The 16,649-nt window shown below is 40.1% G+C and overlaps 1 protein-coding gene across 2 annotated transcripts in view; it reads right to left on the bottom strand.

The window, feature by feature from the left end:
- CNOT10 (CCR4-NOT transcription complex subunit 10) overlaps positions 1 to 16,649 on the bottom strand; it is a 233,424-nt gene that overhangs the window by 190,389 nt on the left and 26,386 nt on the right. For both annotated transcript variants that reach the window (XM_082259468.1, XM_082259469.1), the window contains 3 exons: positions 13,383 to 13,472; positions 7,006 to 7,089; positions 6,139 to 6,256 (listed from right to left, as the gene is read on the bottom strand). In XM_082259468.1, coding sequence (XP_082115594.1) covers positions 6,139 to 6,256; positions 7,006 to 7,089; positions 13,383 to 13,472 — 292 coding nt within the window. The remainder of the gene's footprint in view (positions 1 to 6,138; positions 6,257 to 7,005; positions 7,090 to 13,382; positions 13,473 to 16,649) is intronic.

Here is a 16,649-nt window from a genome sequence, read left to right as displayed (position 1 = left end):
AGAGGCTGGGATACACATCCACCGCCGCAATACAAAGAAGGGGGAAAGGAGATACAGGGTGCTGCAGATCCCTGGAGAATATCTTCCTAAGACCCAAAAAAACGATTTTGTACTGCCGAATTGCCCAGTGCCAGGAGGGCACAACAAATAGTAAGAGGCTAATTGTCACCTTATAGTGTATGTTTTTTGGAGAATAAAACAGTATTTCACTATTGGAGGCTATTTGTTGTTCTATATCTTTATGTTTATGGGGGGACTACATGGTCCAACTCGAGTAATATAGGAGCCAGAGATCCAAGCAATCGAGGAGAGGTTTGATCCACCCAATAAAGGGATCACAGGCGTTGGGGGTCCTTGTGACCTGCTGCTAGCTGGTAAGAGGCCACGGTTGTCACATCTCAGCACCTGGAGCACTGTGAATGGATTAATAAGAATTCACCAAGCACAATTTTGATTGCATGCTATTGCTTGGACTTTTAAACACTACTTGGAGCACATTTATATATTTATACTTTTTTATATATTCTTATGTGATTTTTTTATATATCATTATGTGATTTTTGTATGGAATTCTTTATATATTTATTTATTGGTTCACTGATCCACACCTTTGTGGATTAATTTACTTTGAGAATCACAAGCACTTCTTAATTGACGGTTGTCACATCTCAGCACCTGGAGCACTGTGAAGGGATTAATAAGAATCCACCAAGCACAATTTTGATTGCATGCTATTGCCTGGACTCTTAAACACTACTTGGAGCACATTTATATATTTATATTTTTATATGTGATTTTTGTATGGAATTCTTTATATATCTATTTATTGGTTCACTGATCCACACCTTTGTGGATTAATTTACTTTGAGAAGCACAAACACTTCTGAATTGAAATTGCACTGGTATGCACTTTTCTTTGCTAATTGCACCAATAGTAGATCATATATATATATATTTGTAGCAATTTTTAATCACATATATTACACTTTAAATCACTTATTAATTTTTATAACCCGTGATATATTAAGATTACCAGCGCCTTTTTACCTATGATATATACCTATTTATTGTTTTATTACAATTAAAAGGGCAGCAGGTTCAACAATCTTTTATTTAAAGGGCCAGGCGCCTTCTCTTTTCTTTTTACCACCAAAAGAAAGCTCTGTTTGTGGGAAAAAAAGGACGTCAAATTTGTTTGGATACAGCGTCGCACGACCGCGCAATTGTCCGTTAAAGTCACACAGTGCCGAATCGCAAAATAGGCCCTGGTCAGGAAGGGGGTAAAATCTTCCGGGGCTTAAGTGGTTAAAGAGGATCAAGTCCTCCAAAAGGAACACCTTTAGGATGAATTAGAGTGGAGAATGGGAGCCAGGCCTTCTCATCCACATCAGTGCCTGACCTCACAAATGCACTTCTGGAAGAATGGTCAAACATTCCCATAAACACACTTCTAAACCTTATGGACAGCCTTTCCAGAAGAGTTGAAGCTGTTATAGCTGCAAAGGGTGAGCCAACTCAATATTGAACCCTATGGGCTAAGATTCGTATGCCATTAAAGTTCATGTGCGTGTAAAGGCAGGCATCCCAATACTTTTGGTAACAGTGTATATGCAATGCATCCGCAGTGGGAATTCAAAGAGCCCTGTGTGTTTTCTGTGGACTGCGGTGCAGTTCAGGCGCGAATTACAAGCTCGCTGACTTGTAAAGGAATGCTTCTGAATTGCACGTCAATCAGTTTTTAACAAGATTTTGGCTGGTGTTTTTTTTCAATTTCCCTCCCTCTTCTCCGGCGCTATACCTGGTTGTTAAGGCGCGGGCCAGCAAGTCGGCCGCCAAATCCTTAAAAAAAACGATGACTCATCCGCTGTCAGCGGGGTTGCCGCTGACAGCTGAATGTTAACAAAAAAATTTCCAGTAAATAAAATTGTGATAGAGTAGGGGTTTCCCTCCTATCCATAAGGATTTTAAGGGGAACCACACACCAAAATTGAAAAAACAAGAAAAAGAGAAATTTTGTAAGACTTCTCCCCAAAATCCATACCAGATCCTTATCCGAGCATGGCAGGCCAAGAAAGGAGAGGGGTGAGTGAGCTTTGACAAGGGCCTCTTCCCCACAACCCTGACCAGTGGTTGTGGGAGTCTGCCGACCCAAAAATAAAACCAAAGAGCTGAAACAGACCCTGGCTCTCGCTGTCGTTCAGCTCCGCCGCCTTCCTCCACTGATAAAACTAAGGGGCAGGGGAGACCTGGTGATGTGGCTGTGTGACCTTGCCCCTTGTGAAGTCATCGACGGGCGCAGTGGAAGCCAGAGTTGGGTACAGAGCTCTTTTTTTGGGGGTCAGCGGCAGCGTTCATAGTAATTTACACTTACCAAAAAGGGTCTCTATGTTTTTATTTGACACTTTTTTTGGTGACTAAGTAGCGGTACAATGTACCCCATTACTCATTCACATGGGGGGGGGGGGGGGGTGACCAGGAACTGCTCAGATAAGGGTCTCATATGTATCTATATCACAGCTGAACCACTACTTTGGAAATTCACACTAAAAACGGCACCTTTCATTTCACAGTATCAGGTTGCTTTATCTTCTTTCTACCCTTAAAAAAAACAGTATTAGATCCTTGTCAGTGGGGCTTATATGGGAGATGTAGCCTTCTCTTGTCTTCTTCCTTCAGGGCTTTCAGATTCCAATTTCCCCCCTCCCACAGATGTCCCCATCACAAAACACTCTTCCCATGTGGAGGGCATGTGACCTGGTATGGCTCAGGGGGGCGAACACCCAACCCTACCCCTTTCCCCTCACAAATAAACCTAAGGGCCTGGTATAGATGGGGGGGGGGGGTTGGTGTCACATCCAGCTTTGGTTAAGAATGCCGGCAGCCGCCAGCTCCTAAAATTCAGAACTGTATCTAAATTGTAGCTGAACCACTAAACAGCTACTTTGGAAATTTGCACTAAAAATGGCACCTTTCATTTCATGGTATCAGGGTGCTTTATCTTCTTACTCCATTAAAAAAAACACTATTAGAGCCTGGTCCATGGGGCTTAAATGGGAGGTGTAGTCCCCTCTCGTCCCTTTCCCCTTCACCCTACCATAGAATAATCCCTCCCTTTCCACCTTCATATACTTTCCGACTCCCACTATTGGGCCACACTTCAAATTAGGACCCTGGCACACATTTTTGAGCATGGGCAACTGATGTCCTTTGATCAAAAATACAATCTATTGTCCTATTACCGAATCCGATACATGCAACCTTCTCATGCTTTCTATAGCCTGTTACCTCGCCAGGGATTGCCTTTGTGCTGTTCTTTACTAGAAAATCTGCTCCATAAGGACTAGCTTTCCAAACCAACTTCGTCCTCGTATCAACAGGTTATCTTCATCGCCCTCTCTGATCTCTTACGGCCTACAGAGGAAATAACTGGAAGATACACCAGATAAGGATGAGGAGGACTGGACTGATATTTGGGATGTACCCTTCCACCAATTGGTCTCTGTCCAGGACAGGCTGATCAAATTCAAGTTTCTCTACAGCACATGCTTTACTCTACACAGGCTCCCCAAAGTAAGGCCGACCTTTTTTCACTGGCCAACTGGAGATGTGGACACCTTGGCGGGTCTTTTTTTTTCATATCTTCTGGACCTGCCCTTTTTTTTCCGGTTCTGGAAGGAGTTTGTGGCCACAATTAAAATGGTGGTTGCTGAAAGGACACTTTTGGGCCTGTTACTCTTCTATGCCAGAAAGTAAACCACAATGCACTGGAAGGAGGCCTCTCCTTGCCCTCTTGTTTAATAATGTATGGGCAAAGTGGTTAGAGAAAAAGTTAAGTGTAGCGCTCACTACGCAATTCTGTGATCCGTATTGCTATGCTATCACTAAAGCTCTCACCGAAACGCATTCACTTTTCTTTTTAATTTTACGCTAATGTAGTTCAAAAATTGGCAATACGACTCACAGAGTTGCTGGCTCCTTCTCTTCGCTTACAAAGTGGTTAAAAGACCCATCCACTGCTGTGGAAATTGTTTGCCGCACTTTTCATGGCGTTGTGGACTGGTACATGGGCCATTTTGCTAAGCACAGCATGTTAGCATGTTAATAGATATACGTGTTCTTTTTACAATTTACCTCCTTTGAAAAAATATAGTGCAGAATTAACCACATTATTTGCTTTGTACAAGTCAATTCTGCATCATTTTCCAAATAGTTAGCAATTGAGGTGTATCTAAACCTTTCATTGTTTTAGTGTTATTTTCATTTTTTTTTCCACCTGGTGATCCTGTCATTACCACAATTCCTGTCCTAGGATGATGTGACGGTGTTCACCGTCACTGGAATTTAAGGACAGATGGGTGATGGTTTGGATTGCTTCATATTTGTCAGCAAGGTCTCCATGTAGAAATAGAGATTTGTTCCCATTTGCCATGAGGTCTCTGACCAGGAAGTACAACTCCTAATATGGTCATTCCAGGAAGTTCAATGAGGAGACTGACTGTCTAACAATTTTGCTTTTGTCTGAGGTGGCTTTCCATTCACCTATTGTCAGGTGTGCTAATGAACTCACCTGTTGTCTGCTAAGGGATGTATTGACACTCAGAGTAATGTGTATTGGGGGCTCGTTATGGAATCATTGTTCTGTGTCTGGCTATTGTGTACATTGATTGTCCCCTGGGGGCTTCTGTCTCATTACACATAACAGTCCTTCTAATCAAGCTATCTGACCAATCCCTGCTGACTCATTTTCGAGTCCTCATTTGCATGGCTAAGGAGGACCTGAAGGAGAACGGCATGTACTGTGCAATTGACCAATGGGAAAGCGGTTGTTGGGGGCAGGATGTTCCAAATTCTGTATAAAAGTGTGCTGTGTGCTTCCAATAAATGGTCTTCCTGTTTGAACTTACATACAGGCTGCTTGGTGTTTGTTCTAATGGATTCCAAACGGCACATAGCTGTAGTTCGGATCCCGGAGCCTTGGTTGACCGAACCATCAGACGTTGCGATCTGCAAGCTGACTCACTAGAAACAGAGGAGTGTCGGGAGAGCGGAAGCGAGCGAGCAAGGGTCTCGTCACAGACGACAACACTCACTGTACTGTATCTATGGAGAAGTAGCATGTTCACCCTAAGACAGAAAGTGTTAGGAATACAAACTGCCTTGCCCTCTCCTTTTCTTCATAACATGGGGGTTGTTTTCCTTAGTCAACAAAGATAGCTGAGCATGATGTAAATGGTAAAAATGCAGCAGAGGTCGAGAAAACAGCAATTTATCAGATTTTTTATGTTCCATACTCTTAAATTTTTAATATTCATTAGAAATACCTATAGGCTTTATAAGCACAGTCATCTGTAAAAAGCCATGTGTTACAATCCACCACATAAGCCTTGCCAAGAGGTGCATGGACATTAGTTTAGCAAGCCAGTGTGACAACAACAATCATGCCACCATCAGAATCACATTTTTTCCCACCATTCTTGCTGTAAGCAATAACTGAAGCTCTCATCTGTATCTTCACAGTTTTGTGCACTATTCTGCTGTCACATGGTTGTCCGATTAGATAAATGCACTAATGTGCAGGTGTTCCTAAATAAATTATTAGTTTATACTGTACAGGCGGTCCCCGAGTTCCAAACAAGATAGAGACTGTAGGTGTGTTCTTAAGCCGAATTTGTTTGTAAGTCGAAACAGGTACATTTTTTTTAAGTGTAGCTCCAGCCAAATGAATAATTTTTAGATTTTTTGGATAGCATAGGGAAGGGTTAACACCCCTGTAACATTTGTTTTGCTGTACGTATCCCTGTTCAGAAGATTTCACCTCACTTTCTGTCTCTATGACAATTGGATTTTGAAAATTGTGGGTTGTTGTGGAAACAAGGACTGATGATAAACATTCAATGGAGACACCTTTTTACCATAACTCTTACAGGAGTGAATTTCCCTTCCTAGAGGTAGATTTCCACTCACTTCCTGTTGTCTCTCGCCGTTTGTAAGTCGGATGTTTGTAACCCGGGGACCGCCTGTATGTACTTAAGGACATCTGTGGCCCACTGCATACATGGGCTGTGTTTTCTGCTTAGTATTGCAGCACAGATGTGTACCTTAATTATAGAATTGACAAAAAAATATATTCACACGTACCTGTTTTCATGAACCCAGGATGTTCTGATATATTTGAAGAGTTTAGTAGTTTCACAGCTTTTCTATAGTTACCCCTGAGGTATTCAAAATTACTCTTCAAAAATAGTGATGATGTGGACTGTAAAGAATTTATAAAAAGCTTTTACAATAGAAAAATGTCAAGCATCGAAAATCAACACAATTCACAGTACTCTGTATATTTCAAAGCTCAAATCCAGCCAAAACATATATTTTTTAGACTTCAGAAAAGTAAATACTACTGTCAGGCTTAATTGCTATTTGTTACTCTATTTAGGAGATTCCAACTTTCTGTCCCTGTGGCAGCAGGAAAAGAAATAAGGAGAAGGATTGTCACTGGGACAGAATTTTTTTTTTAATCTCATAAGGTTCTAACCTTTCCCCATTTTACTGAAAAGGCACTCTGCTGCAGTCTGTGCCCCCGTCCCTACTGGAGAGATTTCCCATTATTTCCACAGGAAGTGAGAAGAAATGTACCCCAACAGGGACAATAACTCAAAAAAGAAAAAAAAAAAAAGAAGAGGTTTTAATGCTTCCAAAAAAATGAATACCATTACTACAGTGTCATCCACTGGTTTTAACTGCAGGAATCATTCAGAGTCATCTAGCAGTCTTGTGTGCTGCATGATGATAATTCTTGCAACTTTTTTATGAATATCACCAACACCCCATAACATCTGATCAGTCAGGGATGTAAAAAAATGCAAAATGGAAAGCAAAAATATAAAAAAAAGGTTTTACTAGCAATTTGCCTGACCAACAAAAAGTCACAATTAAAAAAAAAAAAAAAAAACTATATAGATAGTCAAGCTTAAAAATACAAGTGTCCATCTTACACATATAACTTACATTTCCAGAGGTGTTCATGACAGACTTAATCTCTCTCTTGCATGCTTTTAGAGACTTCATTTGAATGTAGGCCCTTACTTTGTACTGGAACAGAAAAGGACAACTTTAGATTACAAAGCAATGTAGCCTCATCCAACAGAGATTTAATCATCTTTAATTTTAGCGATTTTAGAGTTTAACAAAAAAAAAAATAATAAATGTTTTTATATTTAGGATTTTCAGCATGCAGGTGGAGTACTGGCTTGCTTTTCTGTTAATCAGGTCAATCCTAAATGCTTTGCTGAGAAAATGTGCAGTAAAATGCTCAGAGCTTATTAAGCAAAAATGGAAATAAACCTTTACATAAGCCCACTGAAAAGATTGGCCTCTGGCGATAAATAGTGATGCAGAAAATCCTCCAGCATAAGCTGTAAAGCTGGATACACACTATACAACTTTTCGTTGGTAGGTTTTCTTTAGATTTACCATCAACTATGTAGTGCAAGGGCCTGCCAGACTGCATACAAATCAAAAGTGTTTAGGTCTGACCTCATATTATATGGTTTTGCTAAGTCTAAAGGAAAAAATCTAAAGAAAATTGTATAGTGTGTATTATCCAGCTTAACTTTCTGCCTGTGCCCTCCCTCCTCCAGAGCCTGTTAGCATACAAGGTTTGTATTTAATCAGCAACAAATACTATATGTAATTGTTGTGTGCCTATTACATTGTATGACCACTGGATGGCAGTGTTACATTTGTGAGTTCATGTTTTGTCTATGCCTCAAAGAGTAATAAAGAAGAGTTCCTGCTCAGAACAGGAAGCAGTGTTCAGTGAAACAACAGACTGTCTGCCTGTGAATTGTTTTAGCCCCAAAAGGTTATATCTAACAGGTTATGGGCCCAGGACATGTTACAGAAGCCCAGGATATAATACAGATTACCCCTGGATATAGCCAGATACAGTGAGCTAAAGCAAGTGAGTACAGGAGACAGCAACAGAAAGACAAACAGCAGAAATGGCTGCTGCCATCCCCTCAGCAAAGTTCTCCATTGCAAATCTGACAAATCAGAACTACCAATCTTGGAAATTCAAGATGAAAATGCTGCTTATAAGAGAAGGTACGTGGAAATGAATAAATGAATCAAGACCTGCACAGCCCACAGAGGAGTGGTTAGACAGCGATCAGAAAGCACAGAGCACAATCTCCCTGTGCATAGATGATGATCAAATCATACATATATGTAACTGTCAGACTGCTAAAGACATGTGGGAAGAGTTACAGAAAGCACATGAAAGAGTTAATCTCAGCAATAAACTGTATTTAATCAGAAAGCTCTATCAGACTAAGCTACAGAAAGACCAGGACATGCAGGACTATACAAGACAGACCTTAGAGATGGTGGAGAGACTGAGAGGGATTGGAGAAGAAATAAAAGATTTCCATGTTGCAGCACTGTTATTAAGTGGACTTCCTGAAAGTTATGAGACACTTGTCACAGCACTAGATGCACGTCCAGATGATGATCTGACACTGGAATATGTTAAAGGCAAGCTTGTGGATGAATACAAGCGCAAAACTGAAAGCATGAGTAATGGGAGTGTGTGTTCAGAGACAGCTTTAAAGACAAAATTCAAAAATAAACACAGTAACGTGCAGCTAGAAAAGCGGGAATGCTTTGTGTGCAAGAAACCAGGACACCTAAAAGCAGATTGTAGAATCTGGAAAGCTAGAATGCAAAAACAAAGTGCATTGCAACAAGCTAAGAATGTCATAGAAACAAAGGAGTATGCATTCGGATCCAAAAATGGTGTCACCTCTGTGCAAGCATGGGGTGTGGACTCAGGTGCTACAAGTCACATGACAAATAACCGAAGTTTCTTCACTCACCTTGATGAAAGCAAAAACAGAAGGGATAACTACAGCTAATGGACAATTTATGAAATCAGTGGGAATAGGAGATGGCTTTCTATACTGTCCTATCTCTCCAGATATCACTAAAAAGATCCATATGAGGAATGTTCTGTATGTGCCAGATCTTGAAAGCAACCTTTTGTCAGTAAAGAAACTCACTAACCAAGGCAATGTAGTCACATTTCAGGGTGACAGTTGTATCATAACAAAAGGGGATTGCTTGCTTGCAAAGGCTAACATCATAGATGAACTCTATCAGCTGAACTGCAGTGAAATGGTTAAAATAGCTAAAGAGGATAAACATTCAAACTGCATCCACACTTGGCACAGACGATTGGGGCACAGAAATTCTGATACAATAAAGAAAATAGTTGAGAATAACTATGCAAGTGGTATTAAGATTAATCCATGTGATCACATAATGATTTGTACCAGCTGTATTAAAGGAAAAATGGCAAGGACACCTTTTCCCAAGCAGACCAACAGCAAATCCCAAAAACCTCTGGACTTAATACATTCAGATCTTTGTGGTCCAATGAAAACTATGACTCCAGGAAAGAAAAAGTACTTCCTGACCTTCATTGATGATTACTCCAGATATACCACAGTATTTCTACTTCACAATAAGGATGAAGTGCCAGAGAAATTAGAAGAGTATCTCGCTCAAGTAAACAATATTTTTGGCGGAATGCCCAGAGTACTACGAACAGATAATGGCTCAGAATATACAAGTGGTAAAACACAAGCCATTCTCAGGAAGCATGGAATTATGTTCCAGACAACAGTTCCATATAACCCAGAGCAAAATGGAGTTGCAGAGAGAATGAACCGCACACTATGTGAAAGTGGGAGGAGCATGCTATTTGATGCTGATATGCCAACTACATACTGGGGAGAAGCTATCACAACTGCATGTTATCTTCAAAATCGTTTGCCGGGAAAAGCAACAACAAAAACTCCATATGAACTGTGGAACAAAAGGAAACCAGATTTAAGACACATCAGAATTTTTGGAAGTAAAGCCTATGTACACATTCCAAAAGAAAAACGTACAAAATGGGATGCATGTGCAAAAGAAGGTGTGCTTGTGGGGTACAGTGAATCTCAAAAAGGATACAGGATTTTACATCAAGACACGAACAAAGTAACAGTCAGCAGAAGTGTGATTATTGATGAAAGTTCTGTGTGCTCAAAGTTTGAACAACAGACTCAAACTTTTCAAACTGAGAAAGAATCAACATCAGTCACTCAAGAAAATAAGGAAAGTGATACAGAAATAGAAATAAAGAATCAAAACCTGAAACTGAACCAGAAATACCTTCAGTCAGAAAATCAACCAGAATCAATAAAGGTGTTCCAGCTGAACGTTTATCTTACATAGCTCGCAGAGCTGTTCAAACTGAACCAGGTTCATGGAAAGAGATGCAGAAACTGCCAATGCATGAGAAACAAGTATGGTATAAAGCCGGTGATGAAGAAATGACATCAAAGATCTCCAGACATGGACACTTTCAGAGCTACCTCAAGGTAAACATGCCATAGGATGTAAATGGGTTTTTAAAACCAATACAAATGTACAAATGTACAAATGTAACTCTGAAGGGAAAGTCTGTCGGTACAAGGCAAGGCTGGTTGCTAAAGGTTACTCACAGAAGTTCGGTGAGGACTATGATGCTACTTTTGCTCCAGTTGCTAAACAAAGTACTTTCAGAACACTAATGACAGTGGGCTGCCATGCGTACAATGATTGTGAAACATCACGATATTAAGACAGCTTTTCTTAATGGTGATATTGAAGAAGAAATTTACATGTCACAGCCAGAAGGATATTTAAAAAAGGGACAAGAGCATTTTGTCTGCAAGTTGAATAAATCTCTTTATGGCCTTAAACAATCAGCTCGAGCATGGAACCTGAAGATTAATCAAGTTCTACTAAATGAAGGATTTACAAGAAGCAAAGCTGATCCGTGCCTATATGCTAAACAAGTAGACACTGAGTGGATGTATCTGCTAATTTATGTAGATGACCTGATCATTGCTCACAAAAACGACAATGAAATTGCAAAGTTAACAGGAGTACTCAACAAGCACTTTGAAACTAAAGACCTAGGTGAAGTGACATATCTTGGAATTGACATCCAGCGTGAGAAAGATGGAAGTTTCCTGTTGAATCAGAGTGCAAAAATTGAATCTATTCTTCAGCAATTCAACATGACAGAGGCGAAAGGAGCAAGCACACCTATGTATACAGTCTATCCAAAGTTAGAAGGAGAAGATGATCTTCTCGCATCCAATGAACAATACAGACAAGCCGTGGGGGCACTTCTCTATATTGCAACCACTACACGTCCAGACATTGCAGCCAGCATGTCTCTTCTTTGCAGGCGAGTTGATAAACCACGTCAAAGAGACTGGAATGCGATCAAAAGAGTTATGAGATATCTGAAACAGACAAAAGACTTAAATTTGAAACTATCAGCAAGTGGTGATTTAAACCTCGTGGGATATGTGGACTCCGATTGGGCAGGTGATCACAGCACATGCAAATCCACAAGTGGTTACTTATTAAAATTAGGAGACAGTCCTATATCATGGTCCAGCAAGAAACCGATGTAAGTGGCATTGTCCTCTACAGAAGCTGAATACATATCTGCAGCTTATGCCAGTCAAGAAGTTGTGTGGTTACAGCAATTATTCAAGGATCTTGGAGAAGCAACATCAGAACCTACCGTCTTATTTGAGGACAATCAGGCTTGCATTGAGCTTGCAACAAGTGAGAAAATTAATGGAAGAACCAAGCACATCGATGTCAGACATCATTACATTCATGACTTAGTTGATCAGAAAGTGATTGTACTTGTGTATTGTGAGTCGGAAAAAATGATTGCTGATGCTTTGACAAAGCCACTAGCTAGAACCAGATTTGTGGATCTTAGATCAGAAATGGGATTGACATAGATAGTAGTTGTTGAGTGGGGGTGTTAGCATACAAGGTTTGTATTTAATCAGCAACAAATACTATATGTCATTGTTGTGTGCCTATTACATTGTATGACCACTGGATGGCAGTGTTACATTTGTGAGTTCATGTTTTGTCTATGCCTCAGAGTAATAAAGAAGAGTTCCTGCTCAGAACAGGAAGCAGTGTTCAGTGAAACAACAGACTGTCTGCCTGTGAATTGTTTTAGCCCCAAAAGGTTATATCTAACAGAGCCCTCTAAATTACACAGGACACTATTTCTCAGCATCCAAATTGAACAGGGGCAGGGAACTGACATCACACACTTCACAGTACAGATCTGAATGTCATCTGAGACCTAAGTGAAGGCTATGGACACTCGCGTCTACAATGCTACACTGGAAAGTAGGCATATTTCCAGTTGTCAATCACCATCCGAGTGCTTGGGGAAGAGGAGGGGGGGGGGGGTGAGGAGAAACTTGGGTGTCAGAGAAAACTTTCAGAAGCGACACATGCAGATTGCAGAGGCAGGAAAGAGCGGCCATGACCTGAACTAGAATTAATATGAATTGGGGCAAGTACACTTTATATGAGATGTGCTTTGCTCATTTCGCATTTCAAAGATTAACATGCACTTTAAGTTCAGAGTAAACTGAGTCAGAGCAATGACTCACCCCCTGCTCTGTTAGGCTCTATGGCAGGTGTCTCCAAACTTTCTATACATAGAGCCAGTTTACGGTCCATCAGGCTTTAGGAGGGCCAGACTGTAGTCAGTGGTAGTAAAAATGCTCAGGCATCAGTAGGAGTACACAATGCCTCATCAGTTTTATAGTGGGAGAAACAATTACCTAATGTTGGTATCTGTGGGAATAGTGCCCCATTGTTAATATCAGTGGGAGGAATAGTTCCCCATTGTAGGTATTAGTGGGAGGACTAGTAGCCCATTTTTGCTGCCTGTGTGAGAAATAGTGCCCCACCACTAGTGTCAGTTGGAGGAATGGTGCCCATAATTAGTGTCAGTAGATGGAACAGTGCCTCAAGGGTCAGATAAAGGCGAGCAAAGGGCCACATCCAGCCCCTAGGCCACAGTTTTGAAACCACTGCTCTATCTGGACCTTCAGTAAAAAAAAAAAAAAGACAGCCTGAAAGCAAACAGCTGCTGCATTACATTCTCTTTAGAAAGTATATAATGTTTTAAACACAAATGTCACAGAAGCAAGCAGTATCTTAAGAAGCAATACCAAAATAGCACAAAAAAATATAATGTATATGTGAGAAATTATGTAGATATGTGCAATAAAACCTTTAGTGAGCCAAAAACACAATTTGATAGCACATGATAATGAAACCACAGCATACATTATGTTTTATGATCCTCATGCATGCTAAGCTCTCAGTAATTATCTTTATGTCCTATATTAAAGCCAAGGAACTTTTTCAGTAGCTTTTTGTTAAGAGGGCTGTTTTTGGCAATTACTTTTTTCTTTTTCCCGTAAAACTAAGAAAATATTGGTTTATATATATACCTGGTGTATTTTGGACTTTGCAGCTTCTAGTTGAGCCCCTGCTTCCGCTTTCATATTAGAAGCTTCCTTATTGTTGGTGTTATTGTTTGGCTGCAAAAACAGAAATTCAGCTATGTCATTTCCAGATTACAAAAAGTACTGCTGGTTAAACAATTGACAAGAAAGTATCAATAAAGCAAATTATACATTTTTTAAAATAGGTTATGGGGAGGGTATATAAAAGAATACACATGGCTTCCATTACTTCACTTGTCGGAGGTATGAAAGTAAATGTAACCATTTTCAGGGAGTTGGCATTTTAAAGTGTAACTGAACTCTGGAAGTGATATCCTAAAAAGAAGGCGGGCAAAGTACTACACTATCGCCTATGGTCTCCCTGCATCTGATCTTTTCCCATTACTTAATTGCCATGCCTTGTTCTGCACTATGCCTCAATGTGGAGGCAGCCATCTTGACAGAGGCAGGGCTTTTATTCCTCATATCAAAGCTTCCAGCAAAGAGAACAAAGAACAACACAGTAATGATAACCACCAAATCCCACTTCAAATCTTTAAAAAAATTAAGGGGTCAGAGGCAGCAGTGCCTTAGATCTCATGGTTGATCAAAAGTTACATTCACATACCAAAAATGCTCTCCTAAATTTCAGATGGAATTCCAGACAAAGTTTGCATTTTTTAGAATACTGCTTAGTAAGACTTTATGTTGCTAAATGTTCCCTATTACATAGCAATCTTTACTTTTCTATCAAGGTCAGTTTTAAATGGGAAGTTCACCATTGGGAACATGTTACCTGTAACCCTGTTCCCACAGCTGCTCCCTTCTCTGTGACAGCAGTACGGGAAGAAGTTCCCCATACTAGCGGTCGCATTTTTTAAATCAGCGCGGCTGTGCAGGGCTCCGCCCACATAGTTATATCATTCAAAGAGTGCTGTACTACATTCAAAGAATGTACTACAAGTCCCTATATCCTTTGCCACTGTCCACTTTTAGTTCTCAATGAACTAGTAGAGCGCTGTGGTAGTTCATTGAGTCTGTCAGTGTGAAACTGTCTGGCCAAATCATGTACGGGGCAGACAGCTTACACTGACAGTCTGTAGGAGACCTGCATGGCATCATCGGTCTGCTGATCACTGGTGCAATGCTTTCCAGGCTCCCAGAAAAAAAACAAAAAAAAATGCACATTTTACCTGCAAAAAAAAATGTGCATTAATATTTTGTTTTATAAAAAAAAGTGAATATACTCTTTAAAGCGGAAGTATAGTCACTTTTTCACCTTTTACCTACAGGTAAGCCTATAATAAGGCTTACCTGTAGGTAAAATTATTATCTCCTAAACCTGCACAGTTTAGGAGATATTCGCCCTGCATCTTTGCCGACTCCTTGCCGGAAAGTGACTTCATAGCGGCTCCGGCCACTCACAGCGCCAGAGCGGCCGAACCCGGAAGAGACGCCAAGGGAACATGACAGCTCTCTCAGCGTTGTCCAGGCGTTGACCATGTCGGGGCTTCGTTTTAAGGTAAGTATTTCATAATGAGCTAGTATGCGATGCATACTGGCCCATTATGCCTTTGTCCTGCAGGGTTTTTTTTTTTTCCCGGTGAGGATACAACCATTTTAAGAAAACATGCTGCGGAGTAGTAGTGGAGGACTTCAGCACCTTAGGCAGCTACTAAAATTTTTTTTAAAAGTTTAAACAAGGGAGTGTTAAAAGCTTTCTCTCGTCATCTGTATCCCATTGGTAAGATTTCCCATAGCTAAAACAGGAAATTAGGAAAAATCGCTTCAAAGTGAGGGAATCCCTAGTTGTCACCAGTCACCAAAACTAGTGCCCCATTGGAAGTTTTCCCCTCTCTTCCTGTTCTGGGGAGAACCCAAAACCTGGGATTTTCTTTTACTTTCATTTCCTAGGATAATGGTAAACATGACTAATAGAGAAGGTGAATCTCCCTGATGGGTGTACAGACAGCAATAAAAACCTGGCAGGGGTTACAATTTCCTTTAACATTCCTCTCCACTCTGTTCAAAGCAAAAAGTTTTGCCTTTAGTTATACTTCAACTACATCTATAAATACATTTAAAAAAAAGAAAGAAGATTATAGACGGTCAGTGGAGCCAATTACTGAGCACATTTTAATATTTAGGGCTCATTCACACAAGCTGAAAAAAGCACTGCGATTACATATGCATTGCACAAAGTTTTATATGCATCTAAATGCAGCATTATAGTAATCAACTAGCTCATTCACACATCTGCACCTACAGTGAATTTGATGATCATTAGCCCCTGCTTGCTGTAATTTGTTACTAAAGCCCTGTACACACAATCAGATTATCAAACGATCTGTCGTCCTTTTTTTGTTGCATGCTAGTCTCCTGTTGAAAGTGAAGAGGTTACTTTCATACGAAAATTCCCGTACGACAGAATTCTACTTCAGAAGTGATGTCATGTGTTGAATTATTTTGTTTGTGTTCTTTCGTTTCTGAGCATGCCTAGTCTTACTTGCTCTTCCGATTTTTTTTCGGACGAAACTGTACTAATTAAATGAAAATCGGACGTTGTGTTGACGTACGATAAAAATTTTATAGCCTACACATCCAGCTTTTGTCGTCCGAAAATTTGTTATAGGCTGTTGAAAACACTATACTAACAACCCGAAAATCAGCAGATCGCTCGTCGGACGAAATTTCCCTTCAGATTTTCGTATCGTGTGTACGGACCTTTAATCACCTGACTCTAATCCTATAAAAGCCATAACTTGCAAAGTCTGCAAGTATTAGAATTGATGCTGGTTTGAAGCCAAAGGGTAGAAAAAAAAATATTTTTGAAAGCATTGGTTGAACTAGATGGACTTGGTGTTTTTTTCGAACAGACTAAGTAACTGTGCATTCATACTTTACAGCATTTTCATGTCTGCCTAAAACTTTTGCACATTAGTGTAGCTGTGAAAAGATGTGGACTGCTTTTAGACGAACACAAAAAAAGTAGGACACTTCTGCTTCCATGGCAGCACAGATGTGCAGATTTTACGCACGTAGCTCAAACTTGAGCACATATACAAGCTTAGTCATGAATTTGAATGAAAGAAGAATGGCACACGCCTAAATGCTGTACATGTCTAAAAAACAAAAAAAAAAAACAAAAAAAAAAAAAAAAAAACCCTTTAGATGCATATCTTCTGCCAGGAAGAACCTACATTCGTACAGAAAACAATGCATATGCCTGTGTGAATGAAACCATGTTTATAGACTCATTGATTACTATAGAGA

Source organism: Pelophylax lessonae, assembly GCF_965119305.1.
Source record: "Pelophylax lessonae genome assembly, chromosome: 5".
Classification (NCBI taxonomy): domain Eukaryota; kingdom Metazoa; phylum Chordata; class Amphibia; order Anura; family Ranidae; genus Pelophylax; species Pelophylax lessonae.
The sequence above is the reverse complement of the archived record's forward strand: the minus strand, read 5'-3'. Positions and strand labels throughout refer to the sequence as shown.